Genomic DNA, 26,840 nt, shown 5'->3' on the forward strand with positions numbered 1-26,840 from the left:
AAAAAAGAAAAAAGAAAAAAAGAAAAGAAAAGGTATTTGTCATTGGCTACCAGCATAAAAATGAAAGTCATTGATATAAGAAGGTTGATATTTTACATTATAGAGCATCATGAGGTGTTGCATGCTTTTGTGGTTAGCTGTATTGTATGCTTTTGTGATTATGAACTGATACACTTAGAAATTTGATGCAAGCCATGAAGTCGTTATTATATTTTGTTTTCAATTTGCTATATGCTTTGACTGAATTACTCTGTTTAAATGCAGAGTCAGCTTTCATAATGAAAGCTCATAACTTGTTATATTCACCTTTATATAAACTCAGCTCAGCTGCACAAACAGTTGACTGAGAAGATTTAACAGCAGAAGTAATTTCATTAAAAAAAAAGGACTTCATATCGACTGATCACGTCAGTTTATTTATAAGAAGCCTTAGAGCTTTTATATCCTTTCTTTTCTATAACTGCTTACGGTAAAGATTTGGAGCCTCTTTGACGGGTTGATTCACTGATTCTCTTGTTTCTGTGACTGTTGGGTGTTTGCACATTTCTCACATTTGTCTGTTCCGTATACATGTATTACCTTAAGTCCTTCTCCATGGGTATCTTCAATCTAGACCCATGCTGAGGTGGTATAAATCGATGTTTCATATCCATGTAGATTCATGTTAAGAGAATCAGTGATATAGAGCTTTGGTATTCAAAAATGCTTGACATTAGAGTTTTCGTTTAATAGTTTGCTTATTAAATGTGATTATGTAAACTCATCTGTCCCTTTTACACCCATGTGTTATGGTAATCGCCCTCCCATATGGTATAGTTAATAGTGAAGTGTGGGTGCAGGTTCGACTTTTATTTGCTGTAGCCATGTCTACATAGTTTTCTTATTATTTGCTGCAATAAGTACTTTTGTGCCATACCTTCCCCCTACCTCTCTTAAAATTATTATAATTAGAAAAGTCATTGACCCTTTTGTTTGTGTAGGGATCATTAGGAAAACAAGAACAGTGATGGAATGCCTGCACCGCTTCTGCAGGGAATGCATTGACAAGTCCATGCGGCTTGGGTATGTTAATATTTTTGTTTAAAAAATATGCCAGAAATTTCAGCTGTCAATATCTCGTTCCCATAGCTAGACTGTATTATCTCTTTCTGCAGGAACAATGAATGCCCTGCATGCCGCACACATTGTGCGAGTCGTCGCTCTTTGAGAGATGACCCAAAGTATGATGCCTTAATTGCAGCTATATATCCAGATATTGACAAGTATGAGGAAGAGGTACTATGATGTTGATCTACTACATCTGGGCTGTACATTTTGTTTCTAAGCTACATTTAAAATGGCAGCACTGACTGTTTAACATCTTATGTAGGAATTAGCTTTTCATGAAGAAGAGAAGGCTCGCAATAAGCAGGTGAAAGATTTCAAGTGTTTGCTATGCTTGCAATGTTTTGCGATTCTTACTGCCAAATAAACCTTCTTTTTTTTTAAAAAAAAAAAAAAAAGATAAAAGAAGCTGTTCTATATTTCTTGTGAAACTGATGACATTGAAATTCATTATATTTTTGTCTGTTGCCTTTTTTAAAAGGTATTCTAGTGTTATACTTCTTCCTCATTCAGGTATTAGGGTTCACCAAATCTGCATATACACTTCTTTCTGTTTCCATTTTGTTGCTTTAGGGCCTTGATCAAAATTTTATTTAAACAGATCCAAGCTTCCATTGCCCAGACATTTCGACGACAATCCGAAGCACTTGGTAGGAAGCGAACTACAGCAAAAGCCACTGCCGCTGCATTTATGAGGAAATCCCAAGGTAACTACAAAAATTTGAGGCGGAGAAGGAATAATAAAAATGCTGTTGAAATTCAAGGATCTGATGATAATGAGGAGGCAAATGGTAATGATGGAGGGAAAGATTCATCTTCTGATGAGCGCACAGAACCAAGACCAAAAAGACCCAAAAGATGGACAGGAGCTCGATATTATCAGCGTTCACCAGCAACTGCGAATGCAGATGGTGATTATGAAAATGATTATGAGGTAAATAGAGAAGTTATGGGTTCATCTGTGGGGTTTGTTGGCAGTCCAGAAAGGCTTGCATGGGGTAAAGGTGGCTTGCGTAGTCATACAAGATATGGAAGTTCTAGTGGTGCCAATGGTAAGAATGCCAGGAGCCGCATTTCTAAGTTGGTGGATTATCTCCGCAACTTGGAAGCTAATGATAAAGGGGTAAGTTTGAGTTTAGGCTGCAACAGTCTACTATGAGTTTCCTTTTGACATCTGAAAATGGCAGACGGAATTGACTGTCTGAAATCCCATATTCTATATTACCAAAGACTAATTTTATTTTTTAAATAGATATTTTAAGTTTTTGACACAAACTGCTCAGGTTATGAGGCCATTCTTCTGACACAAACTATATATGAGTGTGTTTTTCAAAAATTATGCGGCATTCTGCATCTTAATAGACAATTGGATCAATGATTTCACATAGGTTTTTTTTTTTTTTTTTTGTCTTCAAAATATCAGTTGGATATCCACCTCCTACTGGTTTCTTTTGATGAACAAAGAATACCTAGTTTGCAGAGGCGGTATCTTTGCTGCAGGCCCACCCTGTCAGTTGGACAACTATGTCAGGTAACACCACCAATCTTTCACTAACTGTGTTTTCAATTGATACCGTTTTTAATTCTGCTAAGCCTCTAATATCTTACAGTATGTTGCTGAGCAAACTGCACTGCAACCTGATGAAGTGGAAATATACTTAATAAAGGAAGTACAAGCCAAAGTTAGCCCATCAGACCCTACAGATGCTCTGGTTTCTACTTCTGGTGTTTTAGATTCAAGCAATAACACACTTCTTCTGTTAAGAGACGATGAATCATTGGCAGAAGTTCAAGCGCGTCATCTCACTCGTGGCCATCTGGTGAGCACCTTTATCTTCACTTTAGGAGGTTTGGACTTCAGGTTTTCATAACTTCTAGATCTGATACTTGTCTTTATGATCATGTTCTTCACTTTACCTCCCTTTTTCCAATTCATCAGTAATCCCTTTTTCCAATTCGCGCCCACACACTCACATGTATATGTATATTCACACAACTACATTCAACCTAGGTTGATGATCCCTTAATGTGTGTCATTCTGCAGCTTTTGGCATATCAGAAGAAGTGGAACTTAAACCGTGGCTGAAGACAAGTTTCTGGTAGCAAATCTATTTTAATTTTTGACTAGATATATATATAGCAAGCATTAGGCAATGGAGAGCCATCAGGTCAGTCTTTGGAGCTCCCCAAGTACTCTTAGAACGGGCAACTTAGAAGCAGACATCTTCTAAGCTTATTACAACTGTTAATTGTGTTATAGGTTATAAGTACCCGGGTCAGTTGTGAAATTAATCTATTTAATCTTATGGCTGCCTTGTTTGACTATCCCTTTTTGGCACTTTGCACCCAAGGCTCTACAAAATCTCTCATGGCATCATCCAATGTTACCTATTCACGTCGCATAGATTAAATGTGTATAATCAAAATTCACAAATTACGGATATTAAAAAACTAATCATATCTCAATCCAGTATAGATTAGTTACATCATCAATAAGACTTTGGCACTTCATTTCAAGTTTCAGCTATAATTGCCCTATATTATTATGCTCGAAAATTCTTGTACACACTGCAGTCAATAGTGCAGTGAGGTGTAAATGAACCGAACATCTAATATGCAAGCTTAACATTTTGTTTGATCCTATTCACGTGATTATGTATATATGAAAACGCCGTCAACAACATTACAAACTCAAAAAACTAGTGTAAGTGTTATAAACACGGGACGTGAAAATCCGAGATCGAAGAAATTATGAGCGCTTAATCTAAACGGATCAAAAATGAAAAAACTATAGGAAAAAATTGAGAGTTTCCCATCCTCATTCTAACTTTGCACCTCTAACTAGATGACTTAAACGATGCTACAAGTGTATTTTGTATTTTGATACGTAAAATTCGCTCTCAATTATGCATAGTTTTAAAAGTCCAAGTTCCCAACCCATTATTGATTATGATTAGAATAATGTAATCGTCTCTTTCACAGTGTGGTCCCACTCACCAACTGCCACGTGGGTTGCGAATCGAACCTTATCCATTCAAATGCGGGTCCTGATATGGATCCCCTTTGGATCAGCTACTTTGTCTTAACATGATAATAATTGCAATAGATAAGGTTAACTTAAACCCACTTACTAATCAGATCGTTAGTAAACTACTCAAATGAACATGGAATGATACAAAAAGACATTATTTTATTGAATAACGAAGTTACTAGAGCAGATTATCACCCTAAACCACGGTAAATCTGGCTTTTACACAAGACCAATCAACCATATATCATATATGGCAAGGTAAAAGTAGTGTAGTAGCTAGCTCAACTACAACAACATACTCTTCATTAGGCACTGAGCTTAAGTGCTTTAACACAAAACCAAAGCCTGTTTAGATAGTTGGAAATGAAAAACGACGAACCCTATTCACAAAACTCCACCGAAACCAACAACGTGGCATACACTGAAATGAAAAACGACACTATTTACATGCAACCCTCGATAGATCCTCATCACTTGTCGCTAGCTTGTCACCTTAACGATGATGCTTGCTCCTCGTCTCTCCACTGTACATCCTGTAATGATCAAATAAGAAATCCGATCAGTAAGCCAAAACCTACAACGTTGGATCAAAATATGGTACACATCTGAACCCAACAGCCAGATCAAAGGCGTTGAACACCAGATCGATCAAGATCTTCAACCATAAACTAGTGCATAGATCTACATGTTAGTTTGCATGGATGGAACTATGGAAGTGATCGACCGTGATACGTACCAGTCATAGACAGTGGGAGAGTTTGGCTGTGGGCTATCAAACACCTGGTTTCCCATCGTCTTGCTAGACAGGTTGCTACCTGGGTGGAACACACTCCTCCATACGTTGTCCTTGCGCGCCGATATCGGCGTTGTTGGGGTCACCGGCGTCGTCGGCGTCGTTGGCGTCGTCGGCATCGTGATCTTGCTCGACTCTCCCTCATCTACACCACCACGCATCAGATATAATTAATCATCAAAACCCAGCCACAAAGCAAATCAACGATCGACTTTAAGAATATGAAGCACACACTAACCTTTGAGGTTCAAGGGCTGAGGGACCTTCCTGAGCATGCCGAGACCACGTTCAGGCTGAGGTCCAGCTACTATGTCATCCCAAAGCTTGTCTAGCAGAACCATCTTTGCTCTGAACTCTTTCTTTCTTTCTCGATCTCTTCCTTTTTAGTGTGTTCTGGGTCTTTCCTGGATGGTTGTATATATAAGAGAGCTTGGTAGCTAAAAATATCTTGGGGTTTACTATTAGAAAGTTACTGATTTGATAATGGGGTTCTTCACCGTTCTGCTACTTCCAAGTGTCTTTAGTTTCAACCTCAGGGTGGTAATTCCTAATTCTACGACTGGTTGTAGGATAATTTGGAGAGTGGAAAAAGGAGGAAAACATGGATAAGGATGAAGACTTGGTAAACTGGGGTCCCGCTATGTAAAGATAATTCATAGAGAAATTTAGTGAGACGAGGCTTGGTTCACAAGTGTACCCTTACTATATGAATACTTGTCCTATTCCGTAGAGCAAGAAGGGCCCAGAATGATGGGAGACATGTGATTAATAGTGACACGTTGGTTCCCTACTTTGGTATAAGTGTGACACTGCTCTAGATATTAAGTCTCATGTCCTAAATTTTTTTAACATCGTTTAGAATGAACGAAAATAATAAAAGAAAGAATTAAATTCAGATTCTCCGGATTCTGAATTCAACTCCTATGGACAGAGTTGGAATCAGACGTTTTCTTTAAACGATTTTGCATGATATTGATTCATGATGTTATAGGCTTTCTTAGGTACAAGGTTTTAAAAAATGTTAGGCGTTAGTCGGGCGGATAGCGCCCAAAAGATTAATCGGGGATTAATCGGATTTATATTTTTGTATAAATATTTTATTTTTAATAATAGATAATTATATAAATAATGCATATAATTATTATAACAAGCAATTATTTACTTAAATAATCATTTAATATAATATTAAATAATTTTTAATCACCTAATAAACTATATCCTAAACCTTGTCCTTAGAAAAACGGATAACAATTATTGGATTAATTTGTGTAAAAGCTATTAAAAGAATACCCATCAGTAAAGTCAATATCTTTCCAGACCCAATTAGATTAAGCCTAATGTAATAGATAACCTCATCTCAATTATCATAAAGAACTAAAAACCCACGTCTCCTTATTCTGTTCCCTTCATCTTCTTCTCTATCGTCTTCAACTCAGGCTCCAAAGGTTCCTATCTCTCATGGACGTGGACAATATCGAAGACGATTTCCAGTTGAGAGAATCTCGTCCCGCCAACCCGCCCACCCGCCCAACCCGAGTAATCGCCGCCTAGCCTGAGTAATCGCCGCCCAGCCCGAGTAATCAATCGAAAATCGGACAGCCGCCCAGACCACACGATTTGCTTGAAATCGAGACGGGCAGCCATCGTCGAGCGTCTAGGCGGCCGCCCAGACCGATTTTTAGAACCTAGTTATGTAGCTCGGGCTTCATGTATATTGAGTTTTTCCCGATACAAAACTTTATTATTCCTATAATAAACGTGAGACTGACCTTCCAGCTAAGTGAGCTAACCTATAAGAAATAAAAACAAAACTAACATATAGTAGTCGTGGTAAGTGAACTGGGCCGTGGGATCAAAAAGAAATATGGGCCTTAGGCATTGCATGCATTGAGATGGGCCCCACCCCTGATATTGCAGTGCGCCTTCGCCCGTCAAGGTTCTCAGTGGGCCGTGGACTCTCTGTTGCGGTCACGCCAACAATTTTAGCAGATGGACATTTCTCCCTCATTTTCTTTGTTGGATAGTATTTGTTTCTCAAAATCCGTAGTTGATTCATTCTCTCCAGTCAAGAACACAGCTAGTTCAAACGTTCTTGGTTCGAATTTTTCCAGGTGAATAACACCAATATTAGGACACCATACATGATGGGAGGAAAGAACCACAATGGTTTTTCTCGTCACCAAAAAATTAAAAAAAAAAATTGGGAGTTTAGGCATAGAATGTATACTCTTCGGTATTGTATAACAACCTTACCTTTGGAATATCCACCTTCACCGCCCATAAGCATCAGTAACATCTTAAGCCGGATCAATATGACAGTGACATTGGTTAGTACACAACCAAAGAATACAAGCTTGTAACAGAGATAGGGAGATTACTTAACTTGTTTAGTGCTCGAGCACAACTCAATCACCAATGTCATAATCAATTCACTTTCAGCTAGTATGATTTAACAGGTCAGCCTCGTTAGGATCAGCTACCAAAAGCTAAGTTTTGTGACCAAGCAATAAAATACATAATGAGCTCAAAAGCATCAGACAAATTTCCATAGAATCTGGAATCCATTTCAAACTTTGTGAACAAACAACATATTCAGCAGGCGGCAGCATTCGGCAACACCAGAACCATAAGGTACACTACTAAGTACTCACCCAACAATCCATCCAAGTCATCCCAAGTTTTTTACAATTTAAGTCCAGGCAATTCTTTGGTATCATCCCCAACAATATAAATATCATATAAAGATGAGTTGCCTGCTATGACCAAGACATGGCTGTTTATATTCTATCTCAGAATCTGTTTTTAAATTTCGAAACTAGGAATCATAGTACTACTATGTCTCAGCATTTTAAAAATACAGCTGGCCTGGCATTAGACATTGAATAACTTCTGATTATCTGTAATATTCTCCATTATCTGATTTCGTTATAATCAAACTGCCTATACCTCCAAAGCAAGGGAATCAGAACGGTGATCAAAGACTAAAACACGGCAACAAAGAAATTCAAAGCAGACAAACAAGCAAAGACAAAGCAAATAACTATATCCAATTATCCATACTCACCCCCAGTTCAGAGCTCGGTATATAAAGACCTGGAAGCTTGAAACCAGAATGCACCATCAAAACAATGGCATCCCGTCAAAACAAGATTTCTATAGATGTTGCAGCTGATAAGAGTTCAACTGATTCCTTTTCATTTGCTGGCCTTGTGTGCATTCAGGACCAGCAAGCCAAGTCACTTCAATGTAACAAAGCCAATCGAATTCACAAACAAAGCACAGAGTTTGAGTTTAGCACTGTAGAAGAGTCCTTTGTTTGTGATCCAATCAAGCATTCCCCAGCTGACCTGTTAATCTCAAACGGTCAGATTGTACCACAACCGATCAAACTTCAACCAACACAGCATACTGTCAGCAAGCAGCAACGCAGGAAAGCTTCAGTAAGAGCAACCAGTACCAGTGGCACCCAAGCATCTGCAAAACCATATCCAGAGCATACTAACCAAGACAAGGAGCATGCTGTGCAAAGCTCATGGTTTGGCCAGAAATTATTCAAGTCATTTTTCTTCCCTTGCAAGGAAACCCAAGCTGTTAAGCCAGCCCGGAGAGCAAATAGAATACCAAGCAAAGGGGAAGCTATATTGACATGAGGATCCTTTTCCTTTTCAATTCTTTATATTTTGGCAAAATCAAAAGTCTATTTCTATTTGTTGAGACGAATAAGTAACATTTTGGAAGTTGAAAGTGAGGCCTCAATACAACCTGAGGCACTTCAATTACCAACATTGACATGGATTTCTGTTCTTTTCACAAGTTGTCACACAACTGCATCTTGATCTTAAACAAGTATCAGGCTCAAGTCCCATCTACTTGGAACCAACCCCATCAAATGAACTAAAACTCAAAAGTAAATTAAGCACACACAGCATCACCTGAAATTGATAGCAGACCTCCTATACTAGTCCAACATCTTAGAGGATGGTGGCTTCTCAATGTTGACCTCTAATGTCCTGAAGCTGAGCAGTTCCTTTACCCTATATTCTTTGAAATATGCGAGTAAACTGATTTGAAACTAAGGCCATCAGGGAAACTTTGACATTGATCACAAAGCTTACACAAAGTCCTATAAAACTAGTTATAGAGAACATGAAGATGGAAAACAGCTGCTATTAATTGATCATAATTTACTAGCAACTATCAATCTATATATCATACCTCAACAACAATCCCTTATGTATTTACAAAGCTCAGAACTAACTTCTGTCACCAAAAGCACCAACATAATGTAGATGAATTGCTAAAAATAGTGGTGCAAGGAACCAAAGTAAAAGCAAGTCCATATGATGTTAGCACTGCAATATTACTAGCTACAGACAAAAATAGAAATATGTACTACATTATTTGAAAAGGAGTAATCAAAAATAGTATATAGATCAAGTCAACCTTACTAAAAAGTTGTGCAGAACTCAAGCGAGGAGTCATTCATCTACACAAGACAAAGTCTTGCTAGAGAAAGAAGAAAAAAGGCTTGTGAAGAACATTGCTAAGTTAATTTCTATTTACATTACTGAAAACCGTTACATCACAAGCTCAACCTGTAAAGCAAATAATTCTGCAACCCAAAGTGTTGTAAGCAAACAATAAACTTCCGAAACAGTTTACAACAAGCAGGAGTAAAATTACCAGAATTATGAATTGGCAGCATGTCTTAGAAAAATGAGTGTGTAACTCAATTCACAACTACATCCAAATGATGATTAATGAAACATATTACTGTATGAAGAATCTGAAAACCCCCAATTATAGATTGTATGACCTTAAACGAAAATTCGGAAGTGAACTTGAAAATACACCAAGTCAAAATCAGAAACACAAAGTTTTTCTTTTTTGTTACCACTCTTTTCTGTTTCTTATTTTTTTTGTTTCTTATTATAATAAAAGGAAATTCGAAACAGTAAATGCAAATTATACCGTAATTGTCAAAAACTGATCAGTCGCATCTGTGCTATCCTATGGAAAGCTGAAGTGAAAACTCTCATGCATACTACAATTATCTCAAAATATGATGAAGCCCCCTAGCAGTTTATCAAATTCACCCACACCAAAACATTCTCTAACCTTGTCACCCACGGCACTGAAGAATAAAAGCAATGAAATAACAAGACTGGTCTCAATAAACTAAACCCAGCACTCATGCATAAACCGAAATCGAATTCCTAAGTGTATCTTCCTTGCATAAAAAAGAAACAATACATAACTTTGGTTACACCACACAACTAGTCAGAACTACATTTAACCACAGGATCGATGATATGAATAGTAACAGAGCTAATCTATCAGCAATACATCTAAGAAAACTAACTTTCCACAATAACTCAATTCTACATATGTTTAAACAAAAAGAAAAAAATATGGGATCTTTAACAAACTGTCCATCACCTCCAGTTAGTAAAATGAGTATGAAACTGTGCAAAAGAAAACGCACTTGGCCTAACATCTCAGGACTTGCCATATCTCTCAATATATCCCTGCAAATGAAAGAAGTAATTGTCAGATTCCAGAAAATAATTACATCGGTAACATAGGACCTGCATAACTGCGTCCTAACATTCTCACGCATATAAAGAGAAAAATTCCTAACCTCAACAAGCTTTGATATTTTTGGACGGCAAGCAGACAGGTATTGTGTAACTGCTTCTAGAGTAGGTGGAATTTGTTGGGGCTGAAAAGCACTAAGAATCTTGTCTACGGCTTTCTTAACTATCTTGTTGTGTGCATCCTTGCTGAGACTACCTTCACGCCATTTTGGTTTTAACAACTCTTTCACTAATTCTATAAGAGCACCCCGGAATTGCTTCATTTCTTTTGACTCTTGTTGTACATCCCCATCTGTTAAATGTTCACCTTCCACTTCATTATTTTCTCTAAATTTATCTACTTTTATGTCCCTTTGGTGACTAGAAGAACCATCACTTTGATGTCTAGAATCACCACAGATACTGATTTTGTTTGGATTTGTACTACCTTTGACTTGAGAGTGGCCCATTGGATTCTCGTCTTTAGTCAAGGTTCCATTTTGGTAGACAACAGAAATCCCCACTGTCTCTGTTTCAGTTACAGGTGAAGTAGGGTCACGTGTGTAGCAGCTGTTATCTAATACCTTCTCCTGATATGTATTATGAGAAGACATAGAGTTTGTATCAGCATCGCAAGCTGGGGGCCGAGTCCCACCGACAGTTTCTGGAAGTACCTTCTGATGCAGCCTTTTCCCAGCAGTTGCCCCTTCAGAGTAGAAAGAAGCTTCAAAGGAGTTGTTTGCTAACTTCGGTAACTCAATTCTACTACGAAGAGGGTCATACTGCTGTGCTGAAAATGATAGAAAAGCAGAGGGAAGAATACAAGATGGTCGGAAAGGTACAGATGGCTCCCAATTGTTTGAAGAAATTTTTGTTTTAAGTTCAGCAGAGTGCTGTGAAACGGTATTCAGTTCAGAACTTTTCAGAAAGGCTGATGGTCTAGTATAAGCATGATAATCCCTATTGCTGTCTAAGAGCTTTCTAGAACCCACAGGATGTGCATCTAAATTGGAATAACTTGCGGGCAATGAAAATCCGGTCCAATTTGAAATACGGCTACTTGGGAACAATCCAGTAGCTATAAGAGTATTTGAACCTGTATTCAAGGAATGGCTCACAAGAGGTGAAGTATGATCACCGTGCACACGCTGTCTCCAAACTCCAGCTAGATCTTCCATACTGCTTGAATGAGAAGAGGTGTTTCCTGTAGAGTACCTGCCTGATTACACAATAGATCCATTTGAAAAAGGAAAGAAATAGAAAATACATGCTCAATCATAAAAATGTTCGTAAACATAAAATTACCTTTTTTATTAGGGGAATTATTGTATTTATCAGTAGGACGATTTCGTATCTGATCATCCTTCCCTACATCCTTATAGGAGGTGAGAAATACTAGATCATCTTTGTGCAAGTGTAATTTCTGCACATCAGCAGAATCACCCACATTTGGCTCCTCATATTGAACTGATTGAAGCTGATGGTGTCCGGGGACTCCTAGATGCGAGGGAAGTGGAAAACTATATCCACTGGAAGAAGCCAGTGGGTCATGAAAACCAGGCAATCTTGATCTCTCAGGAATGACTCTTAGACCTGTTAGGGAATAAAGTTTTCTATAGTATAATGATGGGAGCGTACTTATTTGAAATCAATCCCCAAAAAAAAACAATTATACCTTCATCAACCTTCACTTCTTTACTGCAACTTGCAGCAGCAGCATCTCCCTCAGGTTGTGGATGACTATTGTTTGGACTATCTTTTGTATGGATGAACCTACATGAAGTACCTCTAATGCACCAACCTTTTGCATAAAAGTCGCAGACAATTGCTGGGCGTTTGTTTGGATCATTAGTCTCAGGAGACATTATATGTGTCCCTCTCTCAGAAGCAGCTGATCTGGAAAACCTAAAAGGTTAGTAGGATTTGGTATCAGTTTGATGAAAAAAGTAAACATCTGGTCACCAAAAGAAATATACTGTTGACGTTATGCCAGCAATTTTCCTATATGATAAGTAAACTCAAAAGCACTGCCTTTGGATTTATGATAAAAAAAAATTAAAAAAAAAAGTATATTTGGCTGAGATATAATCTTACCTCGATTCCATTTGCTTTCCATCGTTCGTGGACTGAACCACTTGTTGCATCTCATCTTTTGAATTGATACCATTCTTGACATGATCTTGTGATTCGGTATGGTGTGTAGAGGTTTTCTTTCCTGAAAGAATCCTAGCATCATTTCTAGCACCAGCAAAAGTTTTCTGAGGCTTCAAGCGCAATGCCGCATTTGAAGTACCCGCAAAATTGAAATTACTCGTACTCTCTGCCATATCAAGTATGTTAGATGGTGGCCTTGCTTCAGCTTTCCCCCAAGTAGAAGAGCCTGGTCCCCATTGCCCGCCAAGTCCCTCATACTTAATATCTTCTCGTCTCTCATCTAGACAGAAGAAAAAAAATCCAATCAAGAAATGCCGAAAAAGCAGTCATCTTTCACAGCAAAATGTCCATGACAGACATAGTCAATCAAGTTAACCATGAGCTGAATATTTGATACAACCACCTATGTCATTCTCGCAGAGATATCTAATCAAGTAGAATACTCTGCCAATTGCAAAGCCGAAACAATCAAACCGAAAACTCGAAGCTCGAAAACCTACATTACCTATTTTATTTCATCTGAATATCGATTCCTCATATGAAACTCCTCCAAGTACATGTCACACACTACACACAGTTCATCCATTTCCAATTGCTCTAAACCTTAACTACCTACCTCTCCTAAGCAATTTCCAATTTCACCTAATCCACAAACGCCTACGCTAAATTGAACCGTAATCTCAATCAAAAACAGTACCGGATTTCCAAAATTAAAATTCAATTGAAGGTCAGTAACAGAGTAACAACCTCTATGATGAACTTGAATCGGCGAATTTGATATATCCATGTCAACTTCATCCCTCTGTTCCTCGAGTTCCTGGTCAACTTGCTCGACTTCTTCGGGGTCTTCGTCTTCGTCGGAGAGTTGCGCAAGCGCCGGAGATTGGTCGTCGTCGGAGTCAGACATTATTGGCGGCGGCGAACGGGCAGCTGGGATTGAGAGGACGGTGGCTGAGGGCTGAGAAGTGAGCTCTGGTTTTCTTCAGTGATCTCCGTTGGCCACTCCTTCGTGTCTTTCTCCGTTTTGGCCACTTTTTTACGAATACAAGCTGTACGTAAATACCTTTAATTTATTTGTATTTCACTTGTATTTATACCTGGATTATTATACAGTACAAATGCAATCACTCTAATTTTTATTTTTTGGACAAGAGCAAATACTATTAACTGCCTAAGTCTATGGGCATTGTTGAGTTACTTGGGTATGATTAGTTTGAAATTTTTGGCAAGTACCGATATTGTGTTTGGAAATAAAATCTAGGTTTTGATGAATGTTTATCATGCAGAAGTTAATAAGTTTGTATTAGTAACTTTGAAATTATTAAAATTGAACTTCTATATTATAGTCGTGACATTTTTCCGTCTCAACATAAAGTTAGAAGTATTTGTATGACGTTAGAGAAAAAAAATACACTCAACTGTTTATTTGTTGAGTTTTTTGAAGAAGAATGCTTATGAGTTTATAAGTGTGATATGGTATTTAAAATTTTTGGAATACTTAGTGATGCATAAGGACTTCTGAAATGTAGCTAGCTCCAATATGTGATTCTTCCCCAAACGTTTACTTGGTATAATAGAAAGACTTGCTTATTCTTCTGCATTGACTTTGTTTTTTATTTGAAGACTGACTTGGATCTAATCAAACTGACAAGTTGTATGACCAAGACCAAGACCAAGACCATAACCATGGCGCACAATTGTGCACTTGGGGCCAGGCCTTAGTATATTTATATTGGGCTTTATTATACATTACACAGAGCCCAATTCATTGTAAGCCTTAAAAGAAGGGAAGAAGCAAATGCATTATGCTCTCTCCCCAGTCCCAAACTTCTAATTTTGCTTTTAATCGTACATGCTCAATAGGAACGGTTAGGAATAATAATAATAATGGATTAAAATTTGATTAAATTTGTTTAGGAATTGTCATGTTATGATTGGAATAGAACTTGTCATGAATCTTGTTAGAACTTTGTAAGTGACTAAAAAGATGATAGAGACCAGGAATGAACTAGACACGAGCCCAACATCAATGTATATCATGTTTCTTAAAATTTGATTAGCCTATACTTTATTTTAAATTATCATCTAAACTCAAGTACAAAATTAACGTTTTATCATGTACCTAAATCATTTCATTACATTTTATATAAAACACTATTAGTCTCGTATGTGACGAACTATTTTTTTTTCTCGTAATAAAATACAAAATGACTCTAGAGTCATGAAACCCTATACTAAGGATTCAATTTATGGACTCCATGTTCACATAACGTAGCAGCAACTCTCTTTTTTTTTATCAAAAGGTCCATTTAAATCAGAGCAAACAGTACAAAGACGACACACCCCTAGAGGTCGTCAGAAAACATTGTCTTGCAGAATTGTAAGTCTCATACTAGTTAAAGCATAAACTATGAAATCCTAAGTACACCCACTTTGTAACGATTAAGCAACGATTTTACAAATAAACTAAGATCCGCAGAAAATTATTAATACTCTACGAATGCAAACTAATTTACGTGGGCTAAACTAAATTTAATTTGAGTAACCATGGTTGAATCACCAGCAGCCTCCACCGTATCAGCTACTTTTAAACTGGTCCATGCAATGTAGAATAGTAGACGTCCATATCCTACTATTAAATTAATGAATTACCTAACAAACCGCTCCCCATTAATGAATTTTTATGACCCATTAACTTGTTAGTTGGGTCGGGTCGGGTATTACATTGGACTTAATGATGCTTAAGGCTCACAAAAGCCACCCTCCGATGATCGCGCACCGATTCATGCTGCAAAGGAGAGTCCACGCTCATTAAAGTCAACATTTCCAGAAGTCTGCACTAAAACCCACGACCATCCTCAGCCGTCCGATCAATCTCCGTCGTTAAACGACAATAAACCACTGATTAACACACCCACCAAATCACTAATTGAAGCTAAAAACGACATCAACGTAAATCCAAAAACCACTTGGTTTTTAATACTCCGTGATTCCATCCCCCCCACTCCCCACCACGTTACCGTGCTCACGTGCTTCATAGCTGTAGCTAGCGTACCGCACTCAACGACGCCGTTTCAGCCCCTTCCTACATTCTCCAGTGGGCCCCACACCACCATCGCGCCAATAAAGAATGCGAACAGACCCATCGGACGGTGAACCTCCATGAAGCTCCATGGTTGTGAGCCACACAGTAACATCACCACGTCATCACACGTCAGCAAAAAGACCAGTAAATACGACTCTCGCTGTAATTTTTAGCGTCTAGTGGCACACACGTCCAAGCTCTCTCTCTCTCTCCCTCTCTCTACTAAAACTCTCACAGAGAGGAAAAGCAAAGCGAAAAAGCTGAGAGTGGAGAAGAAGGAGAATGGGATATAGTGTAGTGGAGAAAGAAGAAAAGCTAATGCCGCGTGAGTAGTACTACTTACAGTGCGGTGCAGTACACCTTAAGCAATGGTGAGGTCGATTCGTCTTCATCTTCTTCTTCTTCTTCTTCGTCTTCAGTGGCTTCTCATCTTCTGCTGCTTCGTTTTCTCTTCGGCTTCGGCCAAGCCTGGTGAGTTGTTCAACGGCTTTCGGATACTTTGATTTTCACTGCTCTTGACTTTTTGGATGCGTAGTTTCAGTAGCATTGAGATGAATTTAGGTTGATAATTGAGTTCTTACTGTGATTTTTAGCGTTCGTTTTGAAGATCTTGTGCGGTGAAAATTTATAGAAATGGAATGAATTTTACTAATTTAGTTTGAATGATACGATATGGTGTTGTTTTGGCAAAGAAAGATTTGTTTGTTTAGGATAAGGAAAGGAATCTGCATTTTCAGTTTTCCAAATTAGGAGCAGAGGAGAGTGTAAATCAGAGGATTAAAAGTAGTTTAATGGATAATTAACACGGAAGATATGCGAAAAATGAATACCTGATTCTGTACCTGGGAGTAAGAAATTTTACTTAGTTAGGATGCTCATTCTGAGAATTAAGCATAGTTTGGGTATTTGCTACATGTTTGTTGTTTGATTACCGCGATGAAGATAGCAAATGTGTATAAGATTAGTGTGTATTACTTGATCTTTTGCTTTATCTTCCTGTTCTTGATTGGTTGGTGTTTTGCTTTTAACTTGTCCGATGGTGTTTCGAGTACAGCGCCTTATGCTATGCGCATAAACTGTGGAGCACGTCATGATGTCCATACAGCACCAACCAACACACTGTGGTATAGGGATTTTGGATATACAGGGGGAATCCCTGCTAATGCTTCCCTCCCCAGTTATGTCAGTCCTCATCTTGATACACTTAGATATTTTCCTCTTTCTGAAGGGCCTGAAAATTGTTATATTATCAATAGAGTTCCTAAAGGACACTACTCTGTGAGGGTATTCTTTGGATCGGTTCAATTGAAAAGCGATGATCTTGAACCTTTGTTTGATATTTCTGTCGAGGGTACTCTTATTACTTCGTTAAAATCGGGTTGGAGCAATGTGGATGATCAAGTTTTTGCTGAAGCGCAAGTGTTTCTTACTGATGGCTCTGTTTCCATCTGCTTTCATAGCACTGGTCATGGTGACCCAGCAATCCTTGCCCTTGAAATTCTTCAAATTGATGATAAAGCATACCAGTTCAGCCAACACTCTGGCCAAGGAATTATTCTTAGAACAGTGTTAAGGTTGAGTTGTGGTGATGGAAGGCCAAAGTTTGGTGCTGACTATGGTGGGGATCCGTGGGGCGGTGATAGGTTTTGGAAACCCATTACTACCTTTGGTGGTGGTGATAAATCAATATCCATTGAAGCCAGCATTAAGCAAGTTTCAAAACCACCAAACTTTTATCCTGCAGGGCTTTATGAGAGAGCAATCGTGAGTTCTGACAGTAAGCCCGATATAGAATATACCATGGACGTTGATCCTAACAGAAACTACTCGATCTGGTTACACTTTGCCGAGATAGATGAAAGTATCAATGGTGTAGGACAAAGGGTATTTGACATTATTATAAATGGTGACATTGCATTTGAAGAGGTGGATATTGTCAAATTTAGTGGTGACCGTAATTCGGCTCTTGTACTTAATACAACTGTTCCCGTAAATGGGAGGAGTTTGACAATCACCTTGAAACCTAAAAACAGAGATCATGCCATAATCTGTGCGATTGAGATCTTTGAAATTATAGTTGCCGAGTCGAAAACTTTACCAGATGAAGGTATATATTCCCCCTCATTGGTTTTGTATGTTTAAGTTTGTTTCACCAAGAGTCTTGCAAGAATAGTTTACTTGCACTAATTTAGTTTATATGCATTTTGAACATCTTTCATGTAAGCCACTTCTTTCTCGGGTATACCGTTTTCTGAATTATTATCATAACAAGTCCTTAACCCTATTATGCTAGGAAAAACTGGTAGGCATGCACTCTTTGATCTTCTCTCATATCTTTTACAATCTACTTTTATATTTATATTTTATTTTATTGTTTTCTGGAGCTTCTTTTCTATGGGTACCTATGAGAAAATAAAGAAAGCATATATTATGTTAAAGACATCATTTGCATATCACTTATGCCTTTTCAGTTATTAATATATAAATGTATGTATTGGTAGGCAACTCTACAGAAATAGCTTGAAGTTAATTGTTTCTTAATGTGAAAAAAATGCAGTAAAGGCTTTACAGACATTGAAGACTACATTAGGGCTTCCTGTACGGTTGGGGTGGAATGGTGATCCTTGTGTTCCCCAACAACACCCATGGAGTGGAGCTGATTGCCAGTTTGATAAAAGTACCAGCAAATGGGTCATTGACGGACTGTATGTTCATGATCTTGTATCTCATGCCTCTGTATCTATCTTATTTGATCTTAGCTCTGATTCTATCTTTCTGAAATTGCTTGTTGCAAGTATTTCAATTGCTTATGTGCTTCAGTTATTACTCTCTTTGTTTTTTTTAATTCGAGAAACTACATTGTCAAATCCCTTCTCTTTAAGCATATATAATATCTTTGGTTTTTCTGCCACTCTTGCTCCTATTTGGTTAGTTAGTAGGAATAAACAGAGGCACTCCTTGGAATCTTATGTTCACATAAGTCATTATTTGCCAACATGTCACCTATTTGCGTTTTTGCTAAAAGGATTCACCGCTACATCAAAGAACTTCTACCATCCTGCATCAGAGTCTGAACTTTTTTGTTGTGTCCTGGCATCCTCTGACCTCTTCACAGTAATGTTTGACCCTCACCTCAAGTCTTGTAGTAGCCCAAGACCATTGAAATCAAATCTTTCTTGCAGGATCCTGGTTTACTAATTGCTCCCTTTCTGATTGTGTTAGCTGATCCTATAGGGAGGCATACCATGCCCCCACTCTTATTATCTCAAGTGATATAAATTAGCTGATAACCCCAATTCACTTCAAATATTTATCCAGTCTTTAATTTTACAGAGCTTGCATAACTTGAGCCACTTAAAAGTAATATAACTTGTCATAGAGTGTTTGATATTTTTGGCCTTTTTTCTTGGTTCAACTTTGCTCGTGCATCATGTTTGATCTTATATCTGAATTTTCCTCTTACACTTGTTGAATTTGTCCCAGTTTGAGTTATCTGAGCTTGCATCTTTTATAAAGCAATTTGTGAGACTTTACACATAACTTAACTCTAAATGACCCAACTTTAAAATCTTACCACTTGTAGAGCTCTCTGTTAATTTTTATTAGATTAGTTGTACCCCTAGAGGAGTTATTTTGAGAGAACTAGCAATTTTTACCTTTGTGTGGGTGAAGACCTTCTAGTCTAGGTACCTTGATTTTAGTCTTAATGGGTTTGATCAATTGAGTTGCTACTGTTTTTGGTGTAAATTTTGTCTTGTTTGTTTGTTATCCTACACTAAACCAGGGTTCTAGCACCAAATTTGCAGCTTAATTTGTTGTTACTGTAAAATCCACTTTTGCTTATTAGTACATGCATGTATGAGTGTGAGTGACGGCATTTCCATGGTGCCGCTTTCAATGTTAGGTAATTATCTTTGCTTACGGAGAACTCCAAATGTCAACATTCATGGTAACTGTTGTGCTTGTTCAGGGGTCTTGACAACCAAGGTTTAAAAGGATTTTTGCAGAATGACATTTCAAAATTGCGTCATTTACAGAGCATGTGAGTTCCTCTTTCAAGACTTTCATTGAATTATAAAATCTAAAAATGTTGAATTTGTTGTCTTATGAGCTCATGATTTTGTTCAGCGTATGGCCTGGTTACATACTTACATGACATTTAGTGTGCATATTGGTAGAATACTATGATTTGTTATTGCATTCTCAGTTTCTCACTATGTTGTGTATGACAGAAATCTCAGTGGAAATAATATACATGGAGCCATTCCATCCTCACTTGGAGCAATACCAAGTTTGGAAGTTTTGTAAGTACTATGTTTAATATTTTCATACAGAGTTCAGTTTCTATTTGCTTACTCTTTATGTATCCTTGTAATAATTGAAACCACATACTCATTTGGCAGGGACCTCTCATACAATTCCTTCAATGGATCAATCCCTGAAACACTCGGACAGTTGACCTCCTTACAAAGACTGTGGGATATTTTGGCATGCTTTTTTTTAAACCAAAGTACTTATAATGTAAATGTATAGTATGAACACACTAACTTCTTGTTGTTATGGTGCAGATATCTTAATAGCAATTCTTTGTCCGGAAGGGTTCCAGCTGCTCTGGGAGGAAGGCTTCTGCACAGAGCTAGCTTTAAGTATGGAATCAGTATTAGTTGATCTAAAATATTATTGGCATGAAAATAACTATATATTTTTATATGAATAACCAAATCTGAGCTTTTATTCTTGTCTTGGGATTTGCTTCCAGCTTCACTGACAACCATGGCCTCTGTGGTATACCTGGGTTGCGAACATGCGGGCCACACCTTACCGCTGGAGCAAAAATAGGACTTGCATTTGGTGTCTTGGGGGTTTTTCTTCTTATTGTTACATGTTCAGTCTGCTGTTGGAAAAGGAGGCAGAATATACTGCGAACACAGCAAATGGCTGGTAAGATACTGCTAATAAGAACTGAAAAGTGAACTGCGCATATTTAGTAAGATATTGGTTGATCAATGGATATGTAACTGCATAAGATAGTGCTAATTGGAACTGAAAAGTGAACTTTGTTCAATACCCGTACAATAGAAAAACAGTTCGTTGGCATTATAGTATACCTTGCAAGTGTTGCTTATGATTTACTCTGTTGTTTGCAGCAAGAGAAGCTCCATATGCAAAGAAGAGGACCAATTTATCCCAGAACATTCAGCTGTCCAGGCACCATAATCATCATGGCCAATCGCGAACAGCAGCTGAAAATGGACCGATTTTGCTTTCATGATCCAACAAACCTCCAACTCACCCTTATACCTAATCTGGTTAAAGTCTGCTATTGCTTGGGTGCCCGGACTGCGGTTGATCCACGACATGAATCACTGGCCATTCGAGTAGATGGACTTGCATGCTTACATCAGTACAGTTTCTCGCAACCTTGATATTTAAAGTAACACCTAGAGGTTCCAGTAGAAACACTTACAGAAGATCAGATCCCTCATGGGTGTCATATGTAGTACATTGGTCCAATTTTTTCTCCTTTTCAGTTTTGGTAAAGTTTGTTACACACGGAGGAAGTGGTGCATATATAGATCAAAATGAAATGTTGCTTCTTCCCAACATTTCATATGGTTTAGTTTTTTTTTTGTTTTTGTTTTTATTCGAAACTGAAACATTATAAAGAAAAGTCTCTGACAATTTGAGCTAACAGTATCAAATAGCAGCGCTCTAACAGCAGCTGCTGGACATCTATCTTGCCACTCGCGACTATCAAGGAGTTGGTGGCCTTAATTTTTCATATGGTATAGTTATTCGAAACCAAAGTAATAGAGACAAGACCATTTATTTGAGATGTGGTACATGTGGCCCATTTGTTCCAAGGCGCTTAGGGAAAAATGAAATTGACATTTACATTTGCTAGTGGTAAAATACTCCAGTGGTCTCCAGTAAAATGGTAGCCAAATAGGTCAAAAATACCAGAACCTTTCATGACATGAAAATGCAGACGCCCAAAATAGAGATGGCCTTCACGTGAACAAGTGTCTGTATCTGCAGCTTGCAGAGGGAGCTTATGGAAGTTAGCTCAGAGACTGCAACCCCTCTCTGTTATATTCAAGTAATTCAACTATATCTCTGCAACTCTTCCTCCAGAGTCGATTCACCTTTCACACCCACTTTCACACTCAAAATTAGTACCACCATTGACCTGGCCCTTTTCGTCTTTTGGCTGGCTCTTCTCCCTTTCAACTCGAAGAAATCTGGTTCCTTATAAAAAAAATTTGAAATTTGTCTAACTTTTAAGACGAATAAGAGTTCCAACAAAATATCTAAAAAATTGTTAAATCCTAACATTACTAAACTAAATTGATAAATGTATCAATTTGAGGAAAGAGAATCTGGTTATTGTTAAACTCTCCAACATTACAATTTATCTGTTCAACCTTCAATTTTTGCATTTCAACGTTTTAAAATTTTAATTTAACAATTGAAATAGCAATCATTATTGGAAACAAATACTTAAAATCAATAATTAAATCCAAATAATTGATATACTTATCAATACTTTTAATACAACTACCGAAGATGCTCAATATTCTCCGCTCTTTAAATTATCTACACTACTCTCTAAACACTAAACATTTCAAGGCTAACCAACATAGTAAGGCTCACCGATTTCTAAGATATCAGTATATTTGATGTAACCGAATCCAAGACAGGGGTTACCAGACTAGGTGAAGTCGAGTCGAGTTGGCAAGTCGAGTCGAGTTACCTTGCCAATGTTTTGAGTGTTTACCAAGCCAGTAACAGTGTAACACTACTATCTAGTCAAAACAAACTTGGTAATAACAAGAGTTTAAAAAGTAAAAACAATATGAAAAATTGGGGCAGTAAATAAAATCTCTGTCAGGTTCCCGTGAGTATGCTTACGCAAGGATGAGCATATTAGCTCATATCAACGACCAAGACCACCCACCCCTCAGTACAGATGTGATCTCCATGTTCAGAAAACCCAGAGCTCCCTTCAGCTCCGTGTGGGTGTAATTATTACCTGTGGTGTGGTCACACCTCAACCGAGTCAAACACGCCATTGATTGATTTGCCTGACCCGAAAACCCAGACCAAAGAAAAAGAGTAGCAGCCCACAAAAACCCATCACCTCTCTCCTGTCTCCTCCTACTATGACACCATCTCACCCTCCTCCACGTGCCCTCCCTCATCCACCCCCGGCCCCACCGGAATTCAAACCCCGAATTAACTTTGGCAGGCGCCGCTGGGCCGTACGAGCCGGGTAGGGCTTACGTCACCTCATTAAAAAAACCCACACGTCTAACTCCAGACGGCGGCTCTTTTCGTTTCCCGCTCCCCAATTACCTCACGTGAAACCGCAACCGTCCGCTCGCTCATGGCCCGATCCAACGGTGAACCCGCGCTTTTACACTTATATATAACAAACTGCCCAGCCGACGATTACGGGTGTGTCCGGAGCTCACTCTTGTGGGACCCTTCCGTCTTTCTCTCAAAGACTCAAACGCACGCACAAATTTTTTTATTTTTATTTTTTCTCTGTGAAAGTTTCAATGGCGGGTTCAGTTCCCGGCCAGCCTCATTACCGAGGAGTGAGGAAGAGGCCGTGGGGGCGGTACGCGGCGGAGATCAGAGACCCGTGGAAGAAGACACGTGTCTGGCTCGGTACATTCGACACACCGGAGGAGGCAGCTCTCGCCTACGACGGCGCCGCCAGGTCACTCCGCGGCAACAAGGCCAAGACCAACTTCCCGGCGCCGCTGACGAGAGGAGGAGGAGGAGGAGAAGACCTCTCCCTCGACCTCAACGTCTCCTCCGCCCAGTGGGCCTCCCACTCCGGCCGTCTCGTCGAGTTCCTCCACACCGGCGTCCTGAAAGACGTCGCGAAGAGCGAGAACGCGGCGGCGGCGCCGTCGTTCGTGGTGTCCAGGGCTCCTCGGGCTCCGGTTGTGGGCAGCAGCTTGGTGCAGGAAGGGTCCAGCACGGCGTCGTATCTGGGGTTCGTCCGACGTGGCCTCCCCATTGATCTCAACGAGCCTCCTCCGTTGTGGCTCTGTAACTGACATGGTGTTTTAGTTCTCGTATCATTCGGCATACGGCGTCGTTTCGGTGGTGTTCATTTTTATCTTTTTCTCTTCATCTTGTTTTTGGATGTTCGAAGAATCAAGAAGTTGAAACTGAGAGAGAAGGTGTAGTCACTCCAGTGTAATGTTACACTTAATGATCGAGATTGTTAGAGGAGCTAGCTTAGCTTAGTTTATGTATATGTGGATTTCCAGTTTTATGAAACAATCGGAGTTTAAATTTCTAGGTCTGCCGTTTTCCATGAAGCTATCTCTGTGTCTGTTGAGCAGCCCAAACATTTTCCAGGCGAACGACCCACTCTCGGGTCGAAGCGCGTGTGATTTCCGCAATGCAAAATGTTCATCTCTGTCCCGACATGACTAGGCTACGGAGTCGTGTCCTTGTTCCTCAGCACTCGTTAATTAGTTGACTAATCCCCCACGCTTGAATAGTGAACCGGAGTGGCTTGCCGGTGGAACGGTTCAGACCGGACTGAACTGGACCGGACGGGAAATATGGAGGCGTGATTAACGTGGGCTGCCGGTTTTGGGTGTCACTGTCTTGGCTGTTTACCATGAAGCAATGGGAATTTGTTGTCTCTTTCGCACCCAGCTATTTGATAGTTGATAAGCAATCCATGTCAAGGTGGTGCCGCCTAGTGAGCAGTGAATGAGGGAGTGACACCTTTGTGTTTTTCTTTGTTCGTTTTTCTTTGTTACGTGATTCTTCATATTCTTCGTCTTGTTGATATCGAACCAAAGGGGTTGAGACAAAGTTAAAACATGGCCAGCCCTAGAGATTTTGATGCTTTACTGGTTAGGGTTGGTAAGACATTAGGTTAAAGAAATTTGTTATTACATTAAGTGGCAAAGCTTGTTACCATAAGTAGCTCATAGTTGTTGTGTGTATCGTTGGGTTAAAACATGTCGAGATAGTTATTTTAGGAGGTTTAGGGCTTCGCAAGACATTTTATTATATATTCGTAGTTTGAAAATTCTTGTGTTAACAAATTCAAAATGAATCTCTAACAAATTAAGAGCATATGCAGTCACCAACGATCACTAAGATAATAGATGAACGTATTCTAACCAAATGATTTTTTTTTTTTGTTAAAATTTTTATTAGTAACTCATATATTACGTATGTTTGTGAGGTTTGAACACATAATCTCAAAGTTGTCGGTTAAACACTTTAACCAAATGACATTGTTACTATAAATTTAAAAGAAAATGAGGCAAAAAATTCTTCTAGAACATTTTCAGAATACAATAAAAAATTTAAATACTTAAAATATTGTGTGAGATTGGACCCAAATTTTAAATCAATAAAAGGACGATGGAAGAATACCAAAACTTGATGCGTCAATGATGATGAAGGTGTGTGTAGCTCAGAGCCTGAGAGCTATGCAGTATCAGCTGGCTCGGTTGTAAAATCATTCAAAGATTTGCAATTTGATTATAAAAATCTAATCTAGCATCCAGAATAAATAATGCTGTGGGAATTTTAATATGCATTGAAAAAGGGAGATGAAAGGGGATGAGATAGAGACGGGGGATAGTATAAATAAAAATGGAGATAAATCTTATTTGTTTGGTCAATGTTTTCCTTTTTCCTGTAGGCTTTTTTTGGGGCCTTTTAGGGCGGCGGTTTTGGACGCATGAAAACATATATCATATCATAATAGGTCTCTCTCCTATTTTTCTCGCAATGGTACCCACCAACCATAATGCCCCATTCTAATGATACTACATCTCGTCATGTCTACCCACCCTCTCTCTTTGCTTGCTCACCACATCATTTGAAGAAAGAAAAGTGTGTACCATATGCATGAACACAATTAGATTCATGTAGAATTTTATCCTGATGAACCCTTGCAAAAGGAGACCAAGAGGGAAAAAACAAAAAAATAAAACTCGTCTTTCTGTTGTTTAACTTAACAAAATATCTTAGTCAAATTATAAATATATCGTCCAAAATGTTCAATATATCAAAAAATATCATGATAAATTATAAAATATTTAAAGTTCGAGAAAATCTCTCATCAATTTGGTGAACTTTGAATATTTTGGACAAAAATCTAAATGCAATCAAGGAGAAACGAACCTTAATTGCCCAAAACCTCATGAAACTCCTCAATCATCCCGGTTAGCAATGTACTTGTTTCAATTTATGTACATTTTTATACACATACTCTATAAATTTTCACCTTTTTTCCTTGAAATTTTATCAATATCGATACTTTCTCGATATTTCTATTACTAGAACAGGAACAAACGTGGCCCGTTGATCACATTGTACCGATATTGTCCCAACTTAACCACCTTTAAGGTGTTGGGTTTTAATCACAAAATGCTTCGGTACAATTAGATATGATTTATCCACTTATAAGTTGTATTTTATTTATCTATTTTTCTGATGTGGGATATTTTCTCTTCAACACTATTAAAACTATTGAGCTAACTTATATTGAGCTCAATCTGTCAAATTCAATGCTAACTCGACGATGTTCTACTTGAATGTTACCATAGATGTATAGATTACGGATTATAAGATAATTTTAGTTGTCGAATATTGCATCTATAATGGATTATAAGTACTTTATTATTTTTGATTTGATTTGTTACGGTCAGGTATTTAACACTTTAAACAGAAATATATATAATATATAATGTAATCAAAATATAAATAAATTTTAAAACGTAGAATACTATAGACGACTAAAACACACTATGTCAGTGTCAGACTCATCAGACACCCCACCAAATTCCGTCGTCATCATCGTCAGCACCACTGCTCGCTCGCTCTCTCTGCCACCACAGCTTGGCCGTGAATTCAAACCACCGATTTGACCCCTCCCTCCTCCTTTCTCACTGTAGGGGCCCCTCCCTCCTTTTCCGTGCCCTTACCTCTCCCTCGATCCTCTTTAATATTTCCCTCCTTTCCAATATTATATGCGTACCCGATGACCCGGGCCCCACCGCCTCCGCCGACGTGTCAGCAGCGCGCTGGCTGGCCTCCGCTGAA

The 26,840-nt window shown here is 38.5% G+C and overlaps 5 protein-coding genes across 6 annotated transcripts in view; 3 read left to right on the forward strand and 2 right to left on the reverse strand.

The window, feature by feature from the left end:
• The window catches only part of LOC101301856 (putative E3 ubiquitin-protein ligase RING1a-like), a 4,076-nt gene extending 782 nt beyond the window's left edge, over positions 1-3,294 (forward strand). Inside the window, exons 2-8 of the mRNA XM_004295505.1 lie at positions 862-1,062; positions 1,155-1,275; positions 1,370-1,411; positions 1,706-2,227; positions 2,528-2,635; positions 2,715-2,924; positions 3,149-3,294. Coding sequence (XP_004295553.1) covers positions 862-1,062; positions 1,155-1,275; positions 1,370-1,411; positions 1,706-2,227; positions 2,528-2,635; positions 2,715-2,924; positions 3,149-3,190 — 1,246 coding nt within the window. The 3' untranslated portion in view covers positions 3,191-3,294. The remainder of the gene's footprint in view (positions 1-861; positions 1,063-1,154; positions 1,276-1,369; positions 1,412-1,705; positions 2,228-2,527; positions 2,636-2,714; positions 2,925-3,148) is intronic.
• A 985-nt stretch (positions 3,295-4,279) lies between these two features.
• LOC101296466 (auxin-repressed 12.5 kDa protein-like) lies at positions 4,280-5,362 on the reverse strand. 2 transcript variants are annotated; one of them, XM_004293823.1, is made up of 3 exons: positions 5,167-5,362; positions 4,872-5,073; positions 4,280-4,668 (listed from the first exon to the last, which is right to left on the reverse strand). In XM_004293823.1, exons 1-3 carry the CDS (start codon positions 5,267-5,269, stop codon positions 4,629-4,631), a joined length of 345 nt encoding a protein of 114 aa, XP_004293871.1. In that variant the 5' UTR covers positions 5,270-5,362; the 3' UTR covers positions 4,280-4,628. The 2 variants fall into 2 exon arrangements, with proteins under 2 accessions (XP_004293871.1, XP_004293870.1); XM_004293822.1 differs by having other exon boundaries at positions 4,280-5,073.
• A 4,792-nt stretch (positions 5,363-10,154) lies between these two features.
• Positions 10,155-13,592, reverse strand: LOC101301949 (zinc finger CCCH domain-containing protein 27-like). Its single transcript, XM_004293754.1, has 6 exons — positions 13,406-13,592; positions 12,599-12,938; positions 12,180-12,409; positions 11,810-12,097; positions 10,570-11,723; positions 10,155-10,456 (listed from the first exon to the last, which is right to left on the reverse strand). Exons 1-6 carry the CDS (start codon positions 13,563-13,565, stop codon positions 10,427-10,429), a joined length of 2,202 nt encoding a protein of 733 aa, XP_004293802.1. The 5' UTR covers positions 13,566-13,592; the 3' UTR covers positions 10,155-10,426.
• Positions 13,593-16,190: 2,598 nt separating this feature from the next.
• LOC101302242 (receptor-like protein kinase At5g59670-like) lies at positions 16,191-21,423 on the forward strand. The gene is made up of 8 exons (XM_004293755.1): positions 16,191-16,214; positions 16,798-17,850; positions 18,301-18,448; positions 19,976-20,047; positions 20,147-20,218; positions 20,312-20,389; positions 20,503-20,684; positions 20,891-21,423. Exons 2-8 carry the CDS (start codon positions 16,809-16,811, stop codon positions 21,013-21,015), a joined length of 1,719 nt encoding a protein of 572 aa, XP_004293803.1. The 5' UTR covers positions 16,191-16,214; positions 16,798-16,808; the 3' UTR covers positions 21,016-21,423.
• A 1,882-nt stretch (positions 21,424-23,305) lies between these two features.
• LOC101302148 (ethylene-responsive transcription factor 12-like) lies at positions 23,306-24,197 on the forward strand. The gene has a single exon (XM_004295506.1). The coding sequence runs from the start codon at positions 23,306-23,308 to the stop codon at positions 23,813-23,815; it is 510 nt and encodes a 169-aa protein (XP_004295554.1). The 3' UTR covers positions 23,816-24,197.
• Positions 24,198-26,840: the final 2,643 nt, after the last annotated feature.

Source organism: Fragaria vesca, linkage group LG3 (genome assembly GCF_000184155.1).
Source record: "Fragaria vesca subsp. vesca linkage group LG3, FraVesHawaii_1.0, whole genome shotgun sequence".
Lineage (NCBI taxonomy): Eukaryota > Viridiplantae > Streptophyta > Magnoliopsida > Rosales > Rosaceae > Fragaria > Fragaria vesca.